The sequence below is a fragment of the Zophobas morio genome, unplaced genomic scaffold, assembly GCF_036711695.1.
Source record: "Zophobas morio isolate AGI-343-1 ecotype UQ-CSIRO unplaced genomic scaffold, CSIRO_AGI_Zmor_V1 ptg000022l, whole genome shotgun sequence".
NCBI lineage: Eukaryota > Metazoa > Arthropoda > Insecta > Coleoptera > Tenebrionidae > Zophobas > Zophobas morio.
Genome location: NW_026972127.1, coordinates 3,616,464 through 3,628,847, shown reverse-complemented (window position 1 = coordinate 3,628,847; position 12,384 = coordinate 3,616,464). Strand labels below are relative to the sequence as shown.

Sequence of the window (12,384 nt, the reverse complement as noted above, 5' to 3'; positions counted from 1 at the left end):
AAATTTGGGTCCTTGACGGGTTCTTTTGGAAGCATTTCGAAAAACCTTGGGAGCTCCTGACGAAAAAAAATAGAAACAATCTTGGGGTCTGCTGACTTTTTTTTAAAGAATTTTGAGATTTCTGATGTTTTCTTTTAAATTTAAAAGAATCCTGAGGGTTTCATACTTTTTTTTACTTAGAAGAATTTCAATGAATGTTGGGGCCTCTGACAGTTTTTTTATTTGGAAAAATTTGAATGAATCTCTGGGGTTCCTGATTTTATTTCATTTTTAAAAAATCTTGAAGGCCTCGTGCGGTTGTTTTTTTTTTTTGAAAAATTTGTTAAGAATCTTGGAATTTCTTTTTGCAAGATTTTGAAAAAATCTTCGGGCCTCCTGATGTTTTTTTTTTTAATTTGACAAAATCTTGGGGTCCGTGACGTTTTTGACGTTTTTTTTTTAACATTTAAAAGAATTTTTGGGGTCCTAACGGATCTTTTTTTTTGGAAAATTTTGGAAGAATCTTGGAACCCCTGACGGGTTCTTTTGGGAACATTTGGAAGAATTCTGGGAGGCCTCTGACGTTTTCTTTTTTAATTTAAAAGAATCTTGGGGGCTTCACACTGTTTCTTAGAGGACGAGGTTTTTTTAAGAATTTGAAAAAATCTTGGTGGCTCCTGACGGAAAATTTATTTCGTTAGAAGAATTTGAATGAGTTGGGGCCTCTGACGGTTTTTTTTGTTTGGAAAAATTTGAAAGAATTTTGGGGATCTCTGAGTTTCTTTTTTAACATTAGAGAATCTTGGGGGTTCCTGACTTTTTTTTTATTTAAAAGAATTTCGGAGAAAACAATCACCGCAACGAGGCAAAAATCACTTTTTATTTATCATAAAACTGTCAAGCTGATGTCTGATATCAGTTTATGGCTAAGATTTAGTCGACGTTAGAACCATTCTCAATGTAAATTCACGTGATAATCCTTTGACAGCTTTTATTATCATTATTTTCAACAATAATTTACAACGTGTATGTTTTGAATGTGTGGCCTGAGAGAGGAGAATGAAACTAGTCGTAAAATTATCACAAAAATTCAAAATTCCAAACCCAAAATAATTACAAATTTTGGAAAGACACGATCAGTTTAGTTTTATTAGTCCAAATTAAAAAAAAAATACTAAACGGTATGAACGTCCATGATAAGACGAAGAGTTCCGTGAAGAGATCCGAAGCCAAATTTAACTTTAAAAGTGAAAGTTTATTAGGAGGAGGAAAAAGTTCAAGAGTAATTAGATAAGATAATTTAATAAATAATTTTGTTTTCCCGCTGTCATAATGAATAACGACTTTAACAGCGCTGAACATAAATTTTATTTGTCGTCAAGATAACCAAAGGTAAATAATTTCTTATCCGTTTAAAAAGTTAGAGCTAACTTTAAAGACTGTCAAAGTGAAAAAGCAATCTTGACTCATCTTTTTTTTTAAATTAAATTAAATTAAATTATCGCCGCCGAAATTTTGCAACTTATAATTAATTTAATACCAAATAGTAGAAAAATCAAATAGGCATCACTAACCCCCCCATCCATCACCCCCTAACTTACTCCGCAATCCTCTCTCCGTTCCAGCAGTGCTGATCCTTCGCCTCGGCGAAGCTCTCGTCCTGGCACAGAGTATCCGCCAGATTACCGTAAAACCCCCTCGTCTTCGAAATGGAAGTGAGGAAGTGGAGGAGGTGCGTCTCCGGCGAGGAGCCCGAGATGCGCTGTCCGGCGGCCCGCGGCTTGGCGGTGGCCAGCGGCGGCATGTGCAGCTCCATCATGAGGGGGTCGGCCGTCCTGTTGGTGAAGGTGGGCCGGCCGCAGAGGCGCTGGACCTGCGGCAAGAGCGGACCGCGTTAGCACGTCTCGAATCGATTCGTCCTGCGACAGGACAACCCGCGGACTTATCTCGGCAACGTCTCGCTTTATTCCGTAATTGGAAAACGGAGCTGTCGCTCACAAAAATGGAAGGAAATGGCTTTGGAAGAACTAATTTGGGAAATAATCTCGGGCTCGGTTTGAGGAATCAAATGTTTACCTGGATGGGAGGGGCGGGAGCGGAGTTTAATGTTTCGAGGGGTGTACTCGGGAGTTTGGTTCGTCTTGTCATAAAACATTATGTTTGTAGTAGCTGCTAGTAGCGAAGGAAAGCGGGATTTTAAACGGAGATTTTTTGTCAGTTCTTGAGTGCCGCTTTGTTGATTGAACTAGACAGTGGATCGAGTAGCGCAAACCTGCTGCTTGAAAGGGGTGCGTCTGCTCTGGTTTTATACTATTTTAAATATGAGTTGCATTTCAAAAATACCAGATACATTGTCTGAAAAAAATTATAGTTCCAATTGGAATCTAGGGGAGCTCCTAATTTATATTCATGTCTAGTGTGCAAAAATTATAAACTTGACCAATTTTTGTTCTGTTTCTGTCTTCGAAGAAGTGCGGGCATTCTTTACCCGCGTAAAAAAAGTGTATCGAACGAAGACACAAACAATAACATATCAGATGTCGCAATTGCTATAGTTTTACAACATCTTGCCAAAATTAAAAGAATTTTATTTTATGGAGAACTTTTTGAAATAATATTTTAAACTAAACAGCAGAGTAATTTTTTTATTAAGAAACCAACCTGATCCAGTAAGCAATAGAAGAAAACTGACGAATATTGACAATTTGAAAATGACAGGACGAAACTTCGGAATAAAATGTATAAAATTTCAAAATATCGAAAAATCACAAAACCGAAATCGAGAACTCGAAAAGTCAGGAAGTAGAAAAGTTGAAAAATCGAAATACATATATCAAAACTGACAAATCGAAAAGTTAAAAACTGAACAATTTTGAATTAAAAAAAATCTATAAATGAAAAAATTGAAAAATAGAAAAATTCAAAAATTGAACATCCGAAAAATCAAAAACTTTAAGAATCGAAAAATTGAAAAACCAAAAACTCTAAAACTGAGAAGATGAAAAATCAAGAATCCGAAACATTGAAAAATCTAAAATTTAAAAATCGAAAAATTGAAAAATCGAAAAACTGAAGATAAAAAATATTGAAAAATTCCAAAACTGAAAATCGAAAAATTGAAAAATCGGGGAAATCTGGAAATCCAAAGTTTAGAAACGCCATTGATTTCATATTAATTCTTTTTCCATATATGTAGTCAGGTACAAAACCGAATGATCTGAATTCTTGAAGACGTTTTAAGGTTATCGTAAGCATGGTAAAAGGTTAATCACAATGTATACCTTTATTATGCGTTCCCAAAAAATTAATGACCTCATCACAAAATTGTGTCGAATAAATTTTATTTAAATTTAACGGAATAACATACACCTGTATTTGTGGTTTATAAATCCGTATTGAGTTCTTACTTTGGACATCCAGATTTTTGGGGAAAAAATTAAAATTGAGTAACAATATTTATGCTCCTGTAGTTGTGGTTTATGAGTTCGTGTTCAGTTTTTATCCTTGACATTCCGATTTTCCGAAAAAAAAATCAAAACTCTACAGCAACATTTTACGACTTAATTTTGAAATTGCAAAACCGAATGGTCTGGAATATTATAAATGTTTTAGGGTAATCAGAAACATGGTAAATTGTTCATCAAAATTTTAATAACAAAAAAAATTTTGTTCGTCTATAAAATAAACTTGTTTTAGACAGTGTTTATAAAAAATACTTATGTCGCTTAAAAATGTACGTATCTTTGTCCTGGTTGCGATTATGGTTTAAATATTTCATCTAATCCGGATTTGAAAAATGCCCAAATTCTCAAAACACTAAAATTCTCAAATCCTCAAAACACCAAAATTCTCAAATCCTCAAAATGCCAACGTCCTCAAATCCTCAAAATACTAAAATTCACAAATCCTCATCACATAAAAATCCTCAAATCCCCAAAACACTGAAATCGTCAAATCCTCAAAACATCAAAATTCCCAAATCCTCCAAATTTCAAAACACCAAAATCATCAAATCCTCGAAATCCTCCACATGCTCAAATCATCAAGTCCCCAAATCTCCGAAATCCTCGAATCCTCAAAACACTGAAATCTTCAAATCCTTAAATCTTCAAAACACTAAAATTCCCATATGCCAAACACCAAAATTCTCAATTCTGTAAACACCGAAATCCTCAAAGCGTCAACATCCTCAAATCGTCAAAACACCTAAACTCTCAAAACATCAAAACCCTCAAATTATCAAAACCTTAAAATCCTCAAATTCTCAAAACACCAAAATAATCAAACTTTTAATGATAAAAAAAATTCTTTAGGTACTTTGTCCTAACTACAATTATGGTTTAAACATTTCAGATAATCCTGACATGGAAACCTGAAAAATCCTCAAATCCTCAAAACAATAAGATCCTCAAATCGTCAAAACACCAGAATCGTCAAATCCTCAAAACATCAATATCCCCAAAACTTCAAAACACCAAAATTCTCAAATTTTCAGAATACGATAATTCACAAATCCACGGACTCCTCTAAATGCTCAAATCAGTAAATCCTTAAATTTTCAAATTCTTTAATACTTAAAATTCTCAAATCATCAAACCCCCAAATCTCTAAAACCCTCGAATCCTCAAAATACCAAAATCGTATATCCTCAAAACACAAAATCCCCAAATCATCAAAACACCAAAAGACTCAAATCCTCAAAACACCAACAACCTCAAATCCTGAAAAAATCAAAATTCTCAAATCCTTAAATTTTCAAAACACCTAAATCCCCAAATCCCAAGACACCAAATTTGTAAAATTTTCAAAACGTTAAATCCTCAAATCGTCAAAATACCAAAACCTCAAATCCTCAAATCTTCGAAATCCTAGAAATGTTCAAGTCAGCAAATCCTCAAAATCTTCAAAATCCTCGAAACCTTAAAACACCAAAATCCTCAAATCCTCAAAACACCAAAATCCCCAAATCCTCAAAACACCAAAAGACTCAAATTCTCCAATCCTTAAAAGACCAAAATTCTCAAAACGTAAAAATCCTTATCCTCTAAACACCGAAATCCTCAAATCTTCAATGGTCAAAACACCTCAAATTTTCAAAACACGAAAATCCTCAAATTCTCAAAATCTTCAATTCCAGAAATCCTCAAATCATGAAGCCAAATCTCCAAAATCCTCCAATCCTCAAAACATCAAAATTCTCAAATTCTCAAAATACCAAAATTCTCAAATTCCCATAACGGTAAAATCCTGAAATTCTCAAGACACCGAAATTCTCAATATCTCAAATCAAAATCCTCAAATCGTCAAAACACCTAAATTCTCAAATCATTAAAACATCATAATCCTGAAATCGTCAAAACATTAAAATCCTCAAGTCGTCAAAAACACCAAAATCTTCAAATTTTCAAAACACGAAAATCCTCAAATCCACGAAATCCTCGAAATGATCAAATCAGCAAATCACCAAAATCTTCATTTCTTGAAGTCCTCAAATCATCAAGGCCACAAATCTCCAAAATTCTCGAATTTTCAAAACACCAAAATTCTCAAATCTTCAAAACACCAAAATTCTAAAATCCTCAATCTCCAAAATTCTCGAATCCTCAAAACACCAAAATCCCCAAATCCTCAAAACACCAAAAGACTCAAATCCTCAAAACACCAAAATTCTAAAATTATCAAAACGTCAAAATCCTCACATCCTCTAAACACCGAAATCCTCAAATCTTCAGAATATCAAAATCTTCAAATCGTCAAAACACCTCAAACTTTCATAACACGAAAATCCTCAAATCCCCGAAATCCGCCAAATGCTCAAATCAGCAAATCCTCAAATTTTTAATTTCTGAAGTCCTCAAATCATCAAGCCCCCCCAAATTTCCAAAATTCTGGAATCCTCAAAACACCAAAATTCTCAAATTCTCATAACGGTAAAATCCTCAAACTCTGTAGACATCGAAATTCTCAATATCTCAAAACATCAAAATCTTCAAATCGTCAAAACACCCAAATTCTCAAATCATTAAAATATCATAATCCTCAAATCGTCAAAACATTAAAATCCTCAAGTCGTCAAAAACACCAAAATCTTCAAATTTTCAAAACACGAAAATTCTCAAATCCACGAAATCCTCGAAATTATCAAATCAGCAAATCCTCAAATTCTCAAAATCTTCAATTCTTGAAATTCTCAAATCACCAAAATCTTCATTTCTTGAAGTCCTCAAATCATCAAGGCCACAAATCTCCAAAATTCTCGAATTTTCAAAACACCAAAATTCTCAAATCTTCAAAACACCAAAATTCTAAAATCCTCAATCTCCAAAATTCTCGAATCCTCAAAACACCAAAATCCCCAAATCCTCAAAACACCAAAAGACTCAAATCCTCAAAACACCAAAATTCTAAAATTATCAAAACGTCAAAATCCTCACATCCTCTAAACACCGAAATCCTCAAATCTTCAGAATATCAAAATCTTCAAATCGTCAAAACACCTCAAACTTTCATAACACGAAAATCCTCAAATCCCCAAAATTCTCGAATCTTCAAAACACCAAAATCCCCAAATCCTCAAAACACAAAAAGACTCGAATCCTCAAAAGACCAAAATTCTCAAATCCTCAAATCTTCAAAACACCAAAATTCTAAAATTCTCAAAACGTTAAAATCCTCATCCTCTAAACACTGAAATCCTCAAATCCTCAAAATATCCATATCATCAAATCGTTAAAACATCTCAAACTTTCATAACACGAAAATCCTCAAATCCCCGAAATCCGCCAAATGCTCAAATCAGCAAATCCTCAAATTCTCAATTTCTGAAGTCCTCAAATCATCAAACCCCCAAATCTCCAAAATTCTCGAATCCTCAAAACACCAAAATTCTCAAATTCTCATAACGGTAAAATCCTCAAACTCTCTAGACACCGAAATCCTCAATGTCTCAAAACATCAAAATCGTCAAATCGTCAAAACACCCAAATTCTCAAATCATTAAAACATCATAATCCTCAAATCGTCAAAATATTAAAATCCTCAAATCCTCGAAATCCTCCAAATGCTCCAATCAGTAAATCCTCACATTCTCAAAATCTCCAATTCCTGAAATTCTCAAATCATCAAGTTCCTAAATCTCCAAAATCCTCGAATCCTCAAAATACCAAAAATCTCAAATCCTCAAAACACCAAAATCCTGAAATCCTCAAATCTTCAAAACAGCAAAATTGTCAAATCCTTAAAACATTATAATCCTCAAATCATCAAAACATTAAAATCCTAAATCTTCAAAACACCAAAATCCTCATATCTTCCAAATACCAAAATCCCCTAATCCCAAAAAACCAAAATTATGGTCTTTTGGGATTTGGAATTTGGATTATGTTCTGTTAGACAATAAATACATTATTAAAACTCTCAAATCCTCAAAAGACAGAAATCCTGAATTCTTCAAAAGTTCACAACAGGAAAATCCCAAAACGTCAAAATTCTCAAATTCTCATATCGTCAAAATCCTCAAATTCTCTAGACACCGAAATCTTCAAATTCTCAAAACATCAAAATCCTCAAATCCTCTAAACACCTAAATTCTCAAATCCTCCAAACATCAAAATCTTCAAAACACCAAAATCGTCAAAATTTTAATAATAAAAAAATTCTGGTCGTCGATAAAACAAATTTGTTTTAGACAGTTTTCGTAAAAAAAATATATCGCTAAAAAATGTACGTACTTTGTCCTGAGTGCGATTATGGTGTAAAAATTTCAGATAATCCTAATATGGAAACTTGAAAAATCCCCAAATCCTCAAAACACCAAAATTCTCAAATGGTGCAAGACAATGGTGCCTTATTACGATATTTCTCTGTCACATTTTTGGTTGATTGAACTGTTTTCAGGGGTTAGAACATGAAAGCTGCAGTTTGTTAAATAATATATACATCTACTTTAATATCATATCACCATCGAAAAAAGACAAAAAATTGTTATGTCTCCCCTAGAGAACCCCCTTAATACCAAAAAAAAAGGTCAAGACTAGGGTTTTATGGTGTTTTAAAAATTATTTTCAACTATGCACAGTGTAATATCATATTGGGAATTGAGACACCAGGGGACCTTTAGTCTAGACTTTCTAAAAGCGCTAAAATTTTAAATGTTTTTGTTTTTTGTTATCTAATCAAATCGATGGTCTGTGAAGGATGATAATTTCACTGTGTCGCACGTTCGGCGAGCACCACCCACCACTCCCAACTTTATCTCTAATATTTGCCTCTTCGCAAAGTTTCCATTCATAGTTACATTACGGCTCCTCTTCCGTTAAACCCGCTTTCACGACTACCCCATTCGGTGTGAAAAGACACCCCTGCGGAGAACGCCGCGGAACGTGCCTCCCGAACACATTGATAATGCCATAAACAGTGAAGTATGTGCATGCAATACCCCTTATTCACTTTTAAGCAATTTCCCACACACCCCAATTTTCTCCCTTCTCGCCACCATTCCCAACTCTGCATGACGTATCCGTCCAATTTCATTACGACCCGGAAAATGTGTTGAACAAGCTACCGGGTTAATAATAACAGAACTATCCCAAATACAGAGCTAACTTCGGTTTACACGAAACTGACGCAAATCCACTCCACCTGTATTTATTTTCGGTCTGCAGCCGACTGAACGCGGTTTTTATCCGCATATGACAAAAATTAACGCTTTATGGATGAAAAACGGGCCGAAAAGCGCCGGTAATGAATGTATATGCGGCCTCATCATTTCATTAAATTTTGTGGAAGAGTGGACTGCAAAAGCTTGTATCAATTAAAAGTGGCGCGGTAAATATTCGCAAATTATTATCGGGATTCGATTTCGTGTTATTGAAATAATTGTTTGCGGAGTCGCATTGTGCACATAAATGATTAAATTGCAGTTGGAGCAAATGCAGGGTTCGGGGTTGCTGGATGCAGGATTTCGTCCTGAGGGCACGGTATGAACGTTTCCTGGAAAAGCAGCAAATGGTCGCAGATTTAGGGCACAACGGTGGGATTTTCTACGTGAAGGTTTTATGTAGATTTAATATAGAGCACGTAAAAAAACTAAGCTGGTTGTTTGCTAAATGTAATAACATGAAATTACATCTGGTTACATAATTTTCTCAGTGTTTCCAACAATGCTTGGAATGCTGTTGCCATGCAATTACAATATTTAAAAAATTCGTCGAAGGTTATTTTGAGAGAACTTCCCTTACCCCTGAAGTGCAGCCCACCAAATCTACAAATTCCAAGGGACGCGGTCGGTACAAGTGCGGACAATATGAAATATGTATATTTAAAGACAACCAATGGGAAAAATGCTTTTCGAAAAATCGAAAATGGAAAATTTGAAATACTAAAAAATTGAAATCCGAAATTTGAAAAATTGAAAACTTTGAAAATTTTAAAAACAGAAAAACCAAGATGTCAAGAAATCGAATGTCGAGAAACGGAACATCGAAAAATTGAAGAATCAAAAAAAAATTGAAGAGTCAAAATATTGAAAAATCCCAAAACTGAAACCGAGAACTGGAACAGTCGAGAATTAAAAATTGAAAAATCAATATATACCAAAACTGAGAAATTGAAAATGGAGAAATTGAACAATTAAGAAATCGAAACATTGAAATCTCGATAAATGGAGAAATCCAAAAATTAAAAAATTTAAAAATTTAAAAACCAAAAAAATTAAAAAACAGAAAAATCAAAAACTGTACAAACCGGAAAGTTGAAAAACCGAAAAATCTAAAGCCGACAAAATGAAAAACCGAAAGATTGAGAAATTGAAACACCAAAAACTGCAAAATTTAAAATTAAAAATTCTAAAAATTGAAAAACAGATACATCGAAAAACTCAAAATTGAGAAATCGAAACATTAAAAAATCGAAAAACTGAACAATCAAAATATCGAAAAATCCCAAAACTGAAATATCAAAGCATTGAAAAATCGCAGAAAAATTGAAGAAAAGAAAAACTGAAAAACCGAGAAATTGAGAACTCCAAAATTTAGAAACGTCAAAATTCAAATATTAAAAAAGTGTCAAAATTAAAAATTTTAAAACGGAAACATCGAAAAATTGAGAAACAAAAACATGAAACAATAGAGATAACGAAAATCTCGAGAAATTGAAAAATTGAAAATGAAAATTGAGAAATGAAAATTGAAAATCGACAAATTGAAAAATCGAAAAACTGAAGAAGTAAAAAACGGAAAAATCGAAAATTGTCCAAAATCGAAAAACATAAAATTGAATTAAACAAAAAATCCAAAAAATCAATAAAGTGCAAAATACAAAAAATTAAAAATTCGCGAAAATTGTAAAATTAAGCTGAAAAATTAAATATCTAAAATTGAAAAATCGAAAAACTGAAAAATCAGGAAGTCGAAAAATCAGAGATCTGAAGATACAAAATATGAAAAAATCCCAAAACTGAAACATCGAAAATTTGAAAAATCGAAGAATCGAAAAACTGAAAAATCGAAAATTCTAAAATTTAGAAATCGAAAAATTGAAGAACCAAAACATCGAAAAATCCCAAAACTGAAATATTGAAAAACTGAAAAACTGAGAAATTGACAAATCGAGAAAACCAAAAATTGTGAAACAGAAAAATGATGAAATTGAGAAATCGAAAATCTGAAGAATCGGGAAATTGAAAATTGAAAATCGAGAAACTGAAAGTTGAGAAATTCAATATGTAATTAATAATTGGAAATCGATAAACTGCAAAATCGAAAAACTGAAGAATTAAAAATCTGAAAAATCGAAAACCCGAGATGCCAAAAAATGAAATCTAAAAATCGTAAAATCCAAAACTCGAAAAGTCGAAAAATGTTAAATTAAAAATCAAAAAATTCAAAAATCGAAAAATTTGAAGTATAAAAATCGAAAAATCGAAATATTGAAGATCAAAATAAATATGTATCGAAAAATCCCAAAACTGAAATATTGAAAAATTGAAAAATTGCAGAAAAATTGAAAAACCCAAAAACTGAAATATCGAAAATCTGAACAATCGAGAAATTGAAAATTAAAAATCGAGAAACTGAATTTCGAAAAATCCAAACATCAAAAAGTCGAAAATTTTAAAAACAGAAAAACCAAAATGTCAAGAAATAAAAAAATCGTAATACAAAAATAAGAATTTTAAAATTCGAAAAATTGAAATATAGGAATATTGAGATCTAAAAATCGAAAAATTGAAATATCGAAAAGTCGCAAAATCCATTATTTAAAAAAATCGGTAAATTATAAAATCGAAAAACTGAAGAATTAAAAATTTAAAAAATCGAAAAACCGAGATGTCAAGAAATTAAATAAAAAAAATCGTAAAATCGAAAACTTGAAAAGTCGAAAGAAGTAAACTAAAAAAATCAAAAAATTCAAAAGTTCAAAAGTCAAGAAACTGAAAAATGAAAAAAATCGAGAAAGTGAAATATTACACTAAAAATTGAAAAATCTAAAATTTAAAAATCGAAAAATCAAGAAACCGAGATGTCAAAAAATCAAATCACAAAATCGTAAAATCGAAAACTTGAAAAGTCGAAAAATGTTAAATTTAAAATGAAAACGTTCGAAAATCAATAAACTGAAAAATTGAAATATTGAACTAAAAACTGAAAAATATAAAATGTAAAAGTCGAAAAATTGAGAAATCGAAAACTCGAAAAATTGAAGAATCAAAATATTCATCGAAAAATCCCAACACTAACACATTGAAAAATTGAAAAATCGCAGAAAAATTGAAAAATCGAGAAATTGAGAAATCGGGAAATCCAACATTTAGGAACGTCAAAAATTGAAAAACCAAAAATTGAAATGTCGAAAAATTTAAAAAATTTTTAACTGAAATATCGAAAAATTGTGGAACAGAAAAATGAAAAAATTGAGAAATCGAAAACCTGAAAAATCGAGAAGCTGAAATTTGAAAAATCGAAAACTTAAAAAACAGGAAAACCAAAATGTCAAGAAATCGAATAAAAAAATCGTAAAACAAAAATAAAGATATTTAAATTTGAAAAATCGAGAAAACAAAAATCCATTATTCAAAAGAATTGGTAAATTGAAAAATCGAAAAACCGCGATGTCAAGAAATCAAATCAAAAAAGAAGTAAATTAAAAAAATCAAAAAATTGAAATATTAAACTAAAAATTGAAAAATCTAAAATTCAAAAATAGAAAAATCCCTAATGTGAAGCAACGAAAAATTGAAAAATCGAAGAAAAATTGAAGAATTGAAAAATTTTCCAATCGAGAAATCTAAAAATTAAAAACTGAAAAGTCGAAAACTCGAAAAATTGTTGAATTAAATTATCGAAAAATTGAAGAATTTAAAATTGAAAAACCGAGAAATTGAGAAATCCAAAATTTAGAAACGCT

At 31.8% G+C, this 12,384-nt stretch overlaps 1 protein-coding gene across 1 annotated transcript in view; it reads right to left on the bottom strand.

Annotated features, from left to right (window-relative positions):
- Positions 1-12,384, bottom strand: part of Dally (division abnormally delayed) — a 346,375-nt gene that overhangs the window by 21,545 nt on the left and 312,446 nt on the right. Inside the window, exon 4 of the mRNA XM_064062229.1 lies at positions 1,581-1,852. Within this exon, the coding sequence (XP_063918299.1) occupies positions 1,581-1,852 (272 nt within the window). The remainder of the gene's footprint in view (positions 1-1,580; positions 1,853-12,384) is intronic.